At 40.7% G+C, this 14,266-nt stretch overlaps 1 protein-coding gene across 1 annotated transcript in view; it reads left to right on the top strand.

Annotated features, from left to right (window-relative positions):
- The window catches only part of ABCA13 (ATP binding cassette subfamily A member 13), a 293,809-nt gene that overhangs the window by 259,294 nt on the left and 20,249 nt on the right, over positions 1-14,266 (top strand). Inside the window, exon 44 of the mRNA XM_053266156.1 lies at positions 13,854-13,959. Within this exon, the coding sequence (XP_053122131.1) occupies positions 13,854-13,959 (106 nt within the window). The remainder of the gene's footprint in view (positions 1-13,853; positions 13,960-14,266) is intronic.

The raw sequence follows: 14,266 nt of genomic DNA, 5'->3' as shown, positions 1-14,266 counted from the left end.
CCCCCCCAATTCGGTTTGAATTTGAACCGGTTCAAACTGGTTTGAACTGGCTTGAACCTCCAAAAGTGGGTGGGGTGGTAGCTGGCACCCATGGGTACCTACCAACCAACACCCAAAGCAATCGGACACTCATGCAATTTTAAATGAATTTTTGAAATATATATGTATTTTTCCCCTCATAGGGTATAATGGGACTCAAACCAGCCCATTATTCCCTATTGTGGAGCATGCATGGGTGCCAACAACCACCCAAATCCCAAAGCAATCGGACACTCCTAAATTTTTTATGAATATTTGAAATATTTTAAATTATTTTTCTGATAGGGTATAATGGGACTAGAACCAGCTCATTATCCCGTATTGTGGAACACCTAGGGACACAAAAGTGGGGTGGGTGGTAGGTACCCAGGGGTGCCTACCACCCACAAAACCCCAAGGCAATCGGACACTCTTCTAATTATTGGTAAATTTTTAAAGTATTTTTGAATTCCTCATAGGGAATAATGAGGATCCCAGCAAATGTATAGCTTCACGTCAGGGGGGAAAGGGGTGGCCTAGAGCAGAGTGTGGTGGGTGATAGTTCCCAAGGGGGGCAAGGAAGCTACCAGAATTATTTGAAAGGAATTGGGCAAAGGGCTGATTTTTAAGTGATTTTTGAAGTTCACGCGTCTTTATACCCATTATAGTTCCATTATACCCTATGAGAAAAAATAAAAATAAAATTCAAAAAATCATTTTAAAAAATTGTACGAGTGTTCGATTTCTTTGGGGGTTGGGCGGTAGGTACCCATGCCAGCTACCACCCCACCCACTTTTGGAGGTTCAAACCAGTTCAAACCGAACCCCCCCCCCCCATTTGGTTCGAATTCGAACCTGCAGCTTGAACCTGATGGCTGGTTCAGTTCGAATTCAAACCATCGAACCAAACCAGTTTGAATTTGAACTGGTTTGCACATCCCTAATTTCCAGCAGTGAAAGCCTATGTCCTTCTCTCCTACAAATCTCCCCTCCAAGGCAAAGCCCCAGTATGCTAATGTCCCCTCTTTGAGCCATTAGCTTCCTGCAACCTTAGGCTCCTCACTCTCAAAACTGTGTTTCTAGTAGTGATTACCTCAGCCAGGAGGTGAGTGAACTGAAAGCCCTGAAACATAACTCACCTTATCTTATATTGCACAAGGATAGGTTTGTATTGAGACCATATGTCAATTTCCTACCAAAGATGGTCTCCACCTTCCATTTATATCAGGACATTTGCTTACCTACTTTCTTTCCAAACCCTACATTAGTGCTTAATAGGGCTTTCCACTAGATGGATGTCTGGCGAGCCCTCACTTTCTATCTCGAAAGAATCAAGTCCTTCTGCAAAACTCAATTCTTGTTCATTAGCTACACATGCCATACCAAAGGGCTTGCCATTTCCGCTCAAAGGATTGCAGTTTGGGTGAAGGAGGCCATCGCCCTTGCTTACCAGTTGACTGACCAAACTTTATCTGGCTCAGTCTGGGCTCAATTGACTAGAGCAGTAGCCATGTCTGTGGCTTTTTATAATGAGATCCCTCTGGATGATGTCTGCAAGGCTGCCAATGTTATCTCAATCTTCCACATTTGTTCGGAATTATGCACTGCATGTCCAGTCTTGATCACAGGCCTCCTTTGGTTCCAAAATTCTCCACTTGGTTTGCCAGGATGACTGCCCCACCACCCAGGTAAGTCCAGCTTTCTACTATCCCAAGTTTGATGTTTGCACCTGTACAGCGTCATGAGCTGGACTGTTCCAAAGCTTCACCTATGAGAAAAAAAAGCAGGAAAATGATCCCCTTATTGGAATGCCTCCCTCCCTCCTTACCTCAGTCTAGGAGACCACTACAACCAGGTTCAGAATATAAAGTAAGGCTGCAGTGGGGAGATTGTGAGGGAAGTGCGAATGCACAGAAGATCACTCAAAGAACTATGTTTACAGGTAACAAACCTGTCCTTCAAATTTCCAGTTCAAACCATTTCTTCTTTAATATTAATAATATTATATTAATATTATTCTTTAATATTAAACCTGTTGTTTCCACATTTCCTCAATTGCATAATATTCATTTTGCCTCTCTCACACATATGTTAAAATAACATGGCCAGAATCCAAGGATCTTCTTCAGACTAGCCCAAGGACTTTGTGCTCAGTTTGAGCTTTTCTTTTCTAACAGCAATTCTTGCGATCCAGGCCTATATGAAAGAAAATCAGACTACTTCAGAAATGGAAGAACTGGAAGCACAATGAAGTTATTTTTGTCTTATTTCTTGGATGATATATATATCCTGGCCTATATGAAAGACTGATATATATTCAGGATATGTATTCAGGAAAGCCACAAAGAGCGGTGGTTTCAAACTAGGGATTGGCATCTCCACTAGTTTCCACCCCACGGAGTTTGGTTGGTTGTGACTGACTTCCACAATTCACTCCAAGAGCAGGGAATATCCTTTAGGGTTGTGCGTTTTGTTTTGTTTTCTGTTTTGTTTTTGGCCCAAATCCGAAATACCCCCGTTTTGTTCTTTGTTCGAAACCAGCCAATCCGAAACACCTCAGTTCTGTTCTTTGTTTGAAATTGCAAAATCTGAATCTGAAACATTTTGGATTTTAAAAAATGGCCCCAGGGAAAAACTAGTGGGTGGGGGTGGTAGTGCCCAATGGGTGGAAACTACCACCCAAATTTCAGAGGAATTCGGCAAAGGGCTGGGTTTTGGTGAATTTTTGAAGTATAGGATTTTTCACTTAGGGAAGAATTGAGGTTTTAGCAAAAGTATAGCTTCATGGTGGGGGGAAAGGAGTGGCCCAGAGCAGAGTAGTAGTGCCCAGTGGGGGCAAGGAAGTTGCAAGAATTATTTCAAAGGAATTGGGCAGAAGGCTGATTTTTAGAGATGTAATTGAGTTTGTGTGTCTGTAAAGTTCTTTCCCATAGGGAATGATGGACCTCCATAATTCCTACCCCATAACTGCACTTTGGGGGCACCAGGGTGGCCCAGAGCAAGTGGTGGTATAGACCACATAGGGTGCCAACCACCCGCATGGGTTGCTATCCCATGGGGTACTGGGTTGTGTTGTTTCTGAGATGTTTTGAGTGTAGATTCAGATTCTCTGGTAGCATATGAGAGTGGATTCATGGTTTATCATTGAAAATCTCATATGCTACCAAAGAATCTACACTCAGAACACCTCAGAAACAACAGAACCCAGCACCCCATGGGTTAGCAACCCATGGGGGTGGTTGGCACCCTATGTGCACTACACCACCACTCACTCCCGTCCACCCCAGTGTCCCCCAGGTGGAGTTATGGGTCTGCTGAAACCTCCATTATTCCCTGGGGGGGACCTTAAAGAAGCATAAACTTCCAACAATTCCTAAGAAATCAGCCGTTTGCCCTATTCCTTTGGAATCTGGGTTGTGGCAGGCACCCCTTGGGGCACTGCCACCCAACCCACTGTTTTGCCCCTCAGGCCCCCTTTCTGCCCCAAATCTGCCCCAAAGACATTTCAACTTCAGAAATTCTTTAAAAATCAGCCCCTTTCCCAATTCCTTTGGAATCTGGGTGGCAGCAGGCACCCATTGGGGCACTACCACCTGAACCACTCTTCTGCCCCTAAATCCCTCTTTCTGCCCCCAATCCACCCCAAATAACATCAACATCACACATCAACAACAGCAGAGCTTTGGAAAAAATCAGGCATATTTCCAAAGGTCATGCACATCCACATCCCCCCTGCCCGAAATGCAATTGATCTACACACAACAGTGTGAAACAACAACAATGAAATGCAAACTGCCCCACTGGCCAATGAGGGTAAAATTTACCCTTAAATTTGCTTAAAAGGAATAAGGAGGCAATTGCCAGCACATCAGCCTATGCTTTCGCTGGCCAATCTGCAGGCTGGAAGGGCCACAAATTCAAATAGATGTCAAAACTCAAAAAGGAGACTGAAGGAGAAAGACTTTTCGCGATTGCAAAATGGAGTTCCAAAACAGCTGAAACAACAAAACATTTTGTATCCAAAACAGGGATGTTTTGTTTTGGCTACAAAATTTTCTGTTTTGAGCATTGGGTGTTTTGTTTTGGCTACAAAACAGTTGAAATGGCCTGTTTTGTTCACAAAATGTTTTGTATCCAAAATGAAACGCACATCCCTAATATCCTTCCTGGATTTGAGATGTTCAAGATGCAACAGGGGGCTAGCACAGCCTCTAGGCAGTGTCACATATCCCTTTGCATCTCAATGGCCCTGGGACCCAATGAATGCTTTTATCTCCAATACCTCCCTGGCCCAGAGGGCTCTCTTTATTTCTTGAGAAAAGCAGCCAGTCTTCGACTCACTTTGAAAATGCTTTTTCATTCCTGCCAAAAGCTGTTTCCTCTGTGAATTCCAGTGGGATGGAACTCCGTCCCATAATTACTGCATTACAACCCCCTGCAAGCTGGACAAAGAGGTATATTTTAAATATAAGTTGGGGGAGACCACCATGGTGCCTATCCAGTGGCTGTTCCTGGTGCATCCCTTCCGTTTCTTTTTGGATCATGAGTCCCTTTGGGAAAGGGAACCACTGACTTATTCTTTTAACCATGAAAACTGCTTTGATAATATTTTTGCTGAAAGGTAATACAGAAATATAGTAGTATTGTCACATAGTAATGTGGCACTGGCCATGTGAGACTCCTGCACTGGCAAGAACTTTTGGTGCATGACCAGAGCTGTATCTAAACTGGGTTTAACGTCATAGTCACTTTGTACTCGTCTTGTTGAGGCTGTGCAATATGCACTTCTGGTATACACCTTCCTCCTCTGTCCTGACCTGAGTATTCATTATTTTGCTTTCTGCTTCTGATGGCTATTAGAGGAGGCCAAGACAGAAAGACTGTGTTGTGTAGTGACTGGCTGAGGTTGTTGAAGAATGAAGCTTCCCTCTATTTCACAGTTCAGTGATTGAATTTAGCCTATCAGATTTATCACAATTACAGTCTAAAGGACTATTGGATTTTCTATCCCATATCATTTGGATAATAGAAGCTGCTAACATTTCTAAGTGGAGGGGGAACGTATCCACAACCATTCATCTTTGAAATCTAACTCTTGTAATCTTTTTCTCTCTCCTTCTAAACAATTCTACTTATGTTTCTTCTCCATACCTAATGCACACTCCCACAGGTACTCACCCCCCATTTTTACTTGAGTTTCCTCCCTGTCTTTCCCCCCATGCTCCATGTACTTTGCTGACTTGCAAAATGCTATGGCTGCTCAAGCAAGACTGAATTCTTCTCTTCAGCATTCCTTACAATACAGATTGAAATCTAGAGATATGCAAATCCCCTCCCTTCATTTATTTGGAATATTCCATCTTCCTACATGCCAGCCTTGGATAGACATAGATATCCTTGCAGATTTGAATCATTCTTGTGTAAAAAAAATTTTTTTAAGCTGCAACTAGATGTGCAAGCACTAACATTAAAAACTAAGTCATGTCATGTTCCCCAATAGAAGACACATCTCTAAGCAGTATAACTCCATTGGGAGACATAGGTGCATATTATGATATAACATTGGCTTATGTTCATCATTTTCTCCACTTGAAACATATTCCTGAAGTTAAGTTGAACTCCACTGTATGATATGGATGTTTGTTATCTCTGAACTATGTAAATACTTCACCGTGTTCCCCTTTGAGAAGGATGCATGCTATGATCAGAAATTTTCCTTTGGGAGAACTTGAACAGGGGCCTGTGTCCTGTAAGTTCCCACTATTGTGAAAGAGCTTATGCATTCAGTCATGACTCTTTTTCATGGACATTACTGGTAATAATTTTAAGCCTAATGATGATCCGGGACGTGTTTAAACAAAAGAGAATATGCAGTATCTGCAGACGACAATTGCCAAGGTGAATATTCACACAATTCCTGAAGAAAACTGGAATTATTTTTGCAGCAAGCTTACAGGTTGATAAGGAATTTCCTCAGATATATTTATACACTACATATTGTAGGGGAAGAATAGCAGTTCAGTCCCCAAATAGCAGAGCAAAACCAGTTTGGTGAGAAAGCAGCAAAGCAAGAGGTCTTGAGACAGTTCTTTAGTACTGAAGAACTACAAGGATTTATTTAAAGAAAAGGATACAAACAAAGGTGAAAGAGCCTGCAGCTTAATTTCAATTGTAGCTCATGGCTGAAGAAAGAGACCAAAACAAACAGCCATCTCTGGAGAGACAAAATGGAGACTAACACTGGAAGAACAAATTGGGGAAGAGTCCAGCACTCTTATCCATGACCCCAACTCACCCCCCCAAGTGGTTACTACTTTGTTGAAAACCGCCCAGAGAACTTGTGTTTTGGGTGGTATAAAAATGTCTTAAATAAATAAATGAAATATGAGACATTGCAGCTGAGAGCTGATGCTGCCAGGGTTCTAGCTCCAACACATATGCCTTCATAACCACTGCAATAATCAAATATTCATAATACAATCTTAAACACCCAAGCTTCTAACTTTTCATGGTTAATAAACACTATAAAACAATTGTGTAGTTATGAAAAAATGTACTATTGCTTTTAAACCTCCTGTTGTTATTGGCACTAATGTATTGCACTAGGATAAAGAGCAAATGGTGAGAGGTTTTAAATGTGAGCACACTCACTGTGGAGCTGAGGAGTCCCACATTGTGTTAGTGGGGAAGTGCACCTCATCAAGCTGAGCTGGAACAAATGTTCTCCTCTAAATTTGTGCTTGATTAATTTTATTGATTCAGCCCTTGCAATATTGAACATGAACCTCATGGCCCAAAAGCAAAGGCTGACCTTGAAGTTTGCATGGAAACAACAAGAGAAACAATTATCCTTGCAAACAACAATTAATCCATTTGTAAGAGAAGAAGTGGAACACATATTGTCAAGCTTGTTAGTTATATACTGCCACTTAAAAAAAAAAAAGCTTGATTAGAAACAGAAATAATGGACATTGCTACCACAGCACCATACCTTCAGGATGAATTACTGGCAAAGGATTCTGTTAGGAGCAACATCTTGTTCTTTATGTTATGCCTGCAAGAGTAATTTTTGGTGCTGTTTTCTTGTTACAGCTTTCTGATTCTATAGAACAAAACAGTTACTTGATGTCTGGCAGAAACTGACATAAATATATTATTCTCTCCTTTTTCTGATTTTGTGCAAACAAAATTTTAGATCATTTCCCCATAATCTGCCAAACCATGTCCCCACCAAAGTGTAACCTTTCCAGAGATTACTCTTGTAAGCCTTATTTCAAGGACAGTAGAGCAATATCCTCTCAAAGTGGGGATAGGCTATACTGTGATATACTGTCCCCTAACCTGTGCATTTCTAACTGTTTCAACCCTCATCTTGAGACATGATGTTTTACTCAAAAGTCGAGCTTCCTACTCCCAAGTAGTCCCATTGGTTACATTGGATATTGTGGAAGGTGTGCCAGAAGGTGCATATGGAGCTCTGAGAAATGCAGTCCTTCCCAACTTTCTCTTTGAGCAAGCATGTGCAGTGGTTGAATGGTTGAACACTGCCTGTTCAACCATTCAATCACTGATTAGAATTCTGAGTGATGTTTTGACAAGGCATTATGGTTGTTGGGATTCTGTAGGTTTTTCACCTCATAATGTGTTTTTCTGTGGGCTTCTGAGAAGTGGTTCATTTTTTGCCAGCACTTGGAAGCTGTACTTGTTGAAGCACAAGGCAGCCAAAGAAGTATGTGATATGGATTGATGAATGTTTTTATTTTTTTGAAAGAAGTGAAGAGCTACTTTTCACCCACTGTGTGTCCTCAAATTCCTGTGGCCTTTTAGTGTTTCATTATGTTCTTCAGCAACCTTCAGTAGCTGAGCCCTTGCCAATGATCTTATATTTTTGAGCTATTCAATATAATTCTCTTACAATAAACATTTTGAAACTTGATGTATATTACATGTTTTCTGGTTGTAATCCTTAGTGTTTCATTTTTTTGCCTTTTGATTCTGAAGGGATAATTTCCATCTTGGTCTTCTACAACAGTTATTTTGCAACAGATGTTGGAGAGGTGCTGGAGTTTAATTTTTGTTGCTTTAGCAATAACATTTTCCTCCTTGTCAAACTCTGGCCCACAGAGTGTTTTGGATTCCAGTAGTCCAAATGAAGCCAGAACGTATTTCTGTATAATTTGATTTTGGTTCCTTTCAGTAATTACATCAGCCGAGTTAGAGGAAAAAATTTAAAAGGGGAAACATGGTCAGTTTAATTTCCTCGCTTGCCTGGGATGACTACAAAACACAGCTTGCCTGGTGATTATAGTGAGATAAATGTTGTAGCCTGTCACACATGAAAAGCCTTTTTAATAGGAAAAAAATTAGGAATTCAGGGTGCAGTGAAGATGAAATTTGGCTAGGCTGAAAACACTTCTCCATCTGAAAAGCTTTTATTTTGTACTCTTGTTGGTCTTTGAGTCATTCAAAATGAGGAATGGTTTCAAAAGCCACAGAGATATCTCTTGTTTTTTGCTAACCAGGATTTGATTCATTTACCTGGGAAACTCCATTGCATACAACAGTTTCATTCAATGAGACTACTGAACATTTTCACATGAACCAGAATTTGCACACTGTAATTCAGCAAAGGGCTTTGTGTGCAAATGCCAGAAAATTGATAAGAATTAATGATTGCTTGTAAAAACTCCCTAAGCTTGGTTCTCATCTAAATTGAACACTCTTGTTAACTCTATCCATCTTTGTAACATCATCTTTACTGTCACATGCATTTCTGTAGGAATGATGTTATGCATTTAAAATATTTAATTAGGGATCAGTTATGAGTTAGCAAACTGATGACAGTCAGCCATTGTTGTGAGATCTATAGTACTTTAGATCACTTCCTTGACTGTCTACTACATAGTGAGATGGGTCTCACGATCAGTGAGACCCACCATAACAGGGTTTGCAGGGAGAGCGGGCTTAGCCTGCTCTCCCAGCAGATGATCCCTACTGCAGCCCTAGGTGGCCGAACTGGCCACCCACACGACTGCCGGCTCCATCACGGAGCCGGCGGGGGCTGTGGGAATTGGGGGCTGCACGGCCCTCGGAAGTTCCAGCATGCTCTGCATGAGAGTGCAGAGAATGCTGGAGAGACCCCCGAGCCGGGAGGCTGCTTTTAAACCTTCCGGTCGGGGGTCTCCTCGTGAGTTGCCACGGCACAGAGCCGCGCTGCGGCAAAACACAATCCTAAAGCCTGAGTTAGCGGAATGCTCGCTCTGCTAACCTGGGCTAGGGGGAGGGCTCTATAAGCGGGTTACCCACTTGTAAATCACCGGGCTTGCGTGCGAGCCCAGTGGTTTACACGACCACCAAAAATTCTCTTAGCCCGATTTTTGCTGGTCGTGAGAATAGCCTCATTGTATCCTGTTACAGAGCTCAAAAATGGTTGGAAACTTACAGCAGAGTTTGGTATGGTTGGATGGAAAACATGCAATTGGCCCTGCCTATATAGTTTATTCATATGCAGCCTACTGGAGAAATGTGGAAAGCACCCAGACCATTGCTGCTAATCATGAATTGGACAATCGAAAGGTTCCAGTGCTCTCTGGAACTTCCGATATGACTGACATCTGCAGTTTGAATGGACAATCCTGCCAGCTGGTGCATTCCAAATCCTTGAAAATAAACTGGAATAGCCACTGGGGATGTCTTTTTATTTGAACCATGGAGAATCACTGTATCTTTCAAAACATATTTATCTACTCGTGTTTTATGATGCTACATATTGCTCTTTGTTTTCTTGTAATGAAGAGACTCAGAATTAACTTCTTGCTTTCTAAAATTGTATCAGTGTTAATTTAGCAAAACCAGATAATCCACATGAGCTCTATGGGAATTGAGTTCTGTCTGGAATATGTTTCCAGACAGTCAAGATTAAAGATAGCATGCACTGTTCAGGGATACAATGTACACTTGGCCATGGTTGTAGAATGGGTGCTCTGGCTCTGTCCACTACATAAACTATTGAAATGCACATTAAATCAGGGCCACTGTTTAGAGAGGAATGGATGCTACATTTGCAGTTTCCCAACCCACTCCAATGGTAACAGATAGCCACTCCAAATGTAGCCACTCCAATGGCTACACAGATGCAGCAGTTCTTCTTTTTTTAAAAGCCAAAATCATATCTATCAGCTGTTGGGAAAGTGGAAGAGGGGCTGGATTCAGCCTCTTTCCCTGTCAAACAACTGTTGGTAGGATTTCAGATATTTAAAAGGGGCTATTTCTGTGCATCCCCAATTGTTCCACACATGCTTTGTTGGACTGAAGCAGAGATGAACAAGCTTTTCCAGGCTCATCTTGGATAGACCCAGAAATGAACCAAGTTATTTTCCCCCAAAGTGTGAACAACTTTCTCATCTTGGCCAATCTAAGGCTTGAAAAAGCAACTTCTTTGCAAAGCTTGGGGAAAGAGGGAGAAGGTCAGCCTGTCACATGAGTTGTCTCTTGTCTCCAAGTCCCCTCTCTTGGGGTCAGAGAGCCCCCTTGCAGGTTGTCCCCTCCCCGCTCTGTTTGCCAGTTGCAACCCTTCAAAAGCCCCCATTGGGACTGGTTTAGTGTGACAGAGCTACAGAGCTACATTATATTAAATAAGGAATGAGAGAATCAGCCAACCTTTTCTGCTCACATTTTTATCCAACTTGGAGAAGAATTCAGGGGCTTGTAAAGTTGACCTCTACTTCGAAGAAGTTTAACAAGTTCCTGAAATTCCGGAGTAAAGGTTTCCTTCTGACATCCATGAAGAAGTCTTTTATTTTTTAAGCTGCCTGAAGTTATTCTAGAGGTGCAGGATATAACTTACTAATCAGGACTGGTGTTTCCTAAGCTGTCCCCAAAAGACATTTAACTGAGAGGGTCCTTTAATTGGTAATTTTACTTATCACATATTTCTCTTGGTTTTTAATTTAAATGCTTAGTTATAGCCTTGCCCTTAATGCCCATGAAAACATTGGTTTTCAAACAATTCGTAGAAGCTTTTATCTATCATAATTGAAAACTTCCATGCTTAGGGATGTGGAACCTGCCTGCCCCCCAAGAGTTTTCACTAGTTTTATTAAAACTCTTTTGTATTTCCTCAGAGTTCCTCAGACATTTTGAGTGAAGAGGAACCTCAACATTTGGTTCGAGTTTCACTTTAAGCTGAATTTTGTGGGCAAATTTAATTTACTTGTCTCTACTTATCTTTTTGTTTCTAAGGAAAACTGCCCAGTTCAGCCAAGATTTTGTCTTTATTGTCTCCCAAGTTCTTTATCAAATTTATTTCTCTCCACTGAATTCATATTATGTAACACAGTATGTAGTCATAGCAGGAGACTAGCATTTAAAAAAGATTGGTTCAGTGCCTGAATAGTACTTTCTTGTTGAATGACAGTTAAAATCAAATAAATGTGTTTTGTTCTTACATCTGCAAGATGCCACAAATGTGTTTATGAAATGCTTTTTGCCTATTGATGAGAAATTCTACACATACTGAAGATATTGTTACAATAATCATTTCTATATTTTATCCTTCCTATTTGTCCTTATTCTTGGTGTATACAGTTATATTGGATGAGAATAGATTAGGCATAATGAAGAATCATCATTTATTTTAAGGTTTATTGAACAAATCCCAATTGGTGCCACAGACCACCAAATCTTGGTTTGATTCACCGTACCATGGTCTGAGTACTGCCATTTCTCCTTACCTCCATGTTCTAGTCTTGCCTCTCTATACAAGAGCCCTACAAGGGTGGAACATCTTAAACAAATCAGATTAAATCACTATTGCAGGTTCACACATAACATACAACCATGATTAGTATATATCAATCAATTGCAAGCCTTGGATTCAGATTGTAGTTTGACTGCTAGAAATAAACCGGAGTTTGTTGACTGAGGCAGGTTCAAACCACAGTAAAAAAAATTTAATAATAATAATAATAAATAATTATTAATAACAATAAAAGAAAAAGAAAAAGTCAAAATAATTGATATAGCAATACCAGGTGATAGCAGAATAGAAGAAAAAGAAATAGAAAAAATAACAAAATACAAAGATCTACAAATTGAAATTGAAAGGCTGTGGCATCCTAGGTGCAATTCCAAAACAATTTGAAGAGCACCTGAACACCATAGGGGCCACAGAAATCACCAATTACAAAAAGCAACTTTACTGGGAACAACCTATATCTTATTTGTTTGTTATTTCTCTTTGTAAACCGCCCTGAGCCATTATTGGAAGGGCGGTATAGAAATTGAATTATTATTATTATTATTATTATTATTATTATTATTATTATTATTATTATTATATTTTGCAACAATATCTATAATAATAACAACAATATTGATTAAAAAATTCAGCCATCTCAGGTCTTTGGGAAGGACTCGATGTCTGGATAAAACAAACCAGTCAATAACACCTGTCTGACTGTGTAAACAAGAAATAATAATTAAAAATAATAATTAATAATAATAATAAATGATAAATTTTATTTGTTAGCTGCCCCATAACAAATTGTTCTCTGGGCAGCTCACAACAGAAGATTAAAACATACCATAAAAACAATACATCAAATCATAACAGATAAAAAAGGTGAAAAGAAAATACGAAATACAATCCAAATAGTTCTTGGTTCCACATGCTGCCAGAACCCTCCCATGGTATTGATTTTCAGATTCAAGTACCAACTGAACATTGCTGGAAAGATCTACAGCAGTGGTTCTTAATGTGGGATCCACCAGATGTTGCTGAACTCCAACTCCCTGCATCTCCAGCCATAATTTATTGTGGTTGTGGATGCTGGTGTTCTAGTTCAGCAACATCTGGTGGGCCCCACATTAAGAACCACTCATCTGCAGTAATGTCTCACACCCATATTAGTGGAAGCTACAACCTTTTACCCAGGAAAGGCTTTCCCCCTAGGATCTCTGTAGCTGAATCACGTTACTTTCTCTGTTGGGGAGGTATCAATGCCTTTGTGGCATCAGCAGCCATTACTCCATTCTTCACCCTCATCTCAGATATATTTGCATGCCTAGCAAGCAGCACATCTCTCATTAATCAAAGTGGCGGCGCGGGGGGGGGGGGGGGACTGCTGATTTTTTTTAGGCTGGAATCAAAAGCTCAAGAATGAAGGTGGTCATAAGCAAAAAGCAGCACTGCTTCTGTCCAGAAACACAATTTAAGTGACACTGCAGGACCTGAGAAAACAAAGAAGTGCTCTACCCTTTATTCCATTTCCCAGCTCTCCCATTTATAAAAACAAGAGCCCTCGTAAATGACCTTGTTTCCATACACCATTTGGTGGTCTTCTCATTGACAGTTCCACAGGGCTTGGCTACTGTTGAATAGAAATGAAGGGGGAGAAGGATGAGATAGTGGACAGAGGGAACGATCCAAGGGACAGAGAGAGTGGCATAGCATGAGCCAAGTGGTGGTGGTGGTGGGGAGCTGGTGCAACATTAGCTTGGAAAGAAAGGTTAGAACTTGCCAATCCACTCAGGACCTCAGCAACCTTCTGGCTACATTTCAATCGCCATTTGGTGGGCATTGTACTGGCTATTCCTCCTTTTTTTTTTAAAAGAACTCTCTTGAATGTTGAAAGATTTTAGACATTATCAATATATTAATATTATCAAAACAATATTATATTTTAGAGTATTATAATATATTATAATATTATAATACTCATGAGCAATTGCTGTCACTTGATATAATGTTTTATGAAGAGTGATGTTTAACCAAGCATCCCTCTCCTCTTTTTTGCATATACACCTGGATTTGCACTACTGGTCAATGGACTCAGATTTGGTGATGGCTACTTAGTCAAAGTGTGGTTACACAAAGAATCCATTTGCCAAAGTGCTATCATAGAATGTCTGCAAATTCATTTTCCTGGAACACTTTTCAAGGTATCTTTGAACTGTTGATTTACTTTTTCTTTGTGTTTTCTTTCTCTTTTTTTAGTATGTTTGACATCCCTAATAGGGATGTGCAAACAGGTTTTGTGGTTCGTGGTTCAATGTTCGGGTTCAGGGGTTTGACGGTATGACCCCCAAGCCAAGCCTTTAAAATGCTCCCTGGGTTGGTGGGGGGGGGGTGCACAGAGGTTCCCTCTCCCCCCACCAGCCTTCAATATGCCCCACTCAGGCTTTATCGGCTCATTTTTCAGCCCATTCAGGCCTAAAATGGTGCGGCGGCCAAAATGGCGGCAGCCAC

Source organism: Hemicordylus capensis, chromosome 6 (assembly GCF_027244095.1).
Source record: "Hemicordylus capensis ecotype Gifberg chromosome 6, rHemCap1.1.pri, whole genome shotgun sequence".
NCBI lineage: Eukaryota > Metazoa > Chordata > Lepidosauria > Squamata > Cordylidae > Hemicordylus > Hemicordylus capensis.
Note: the sequence above shows the minus strand (reverse complement) of the source record. Positions and strands in the feature narration are given on the sequence as shown.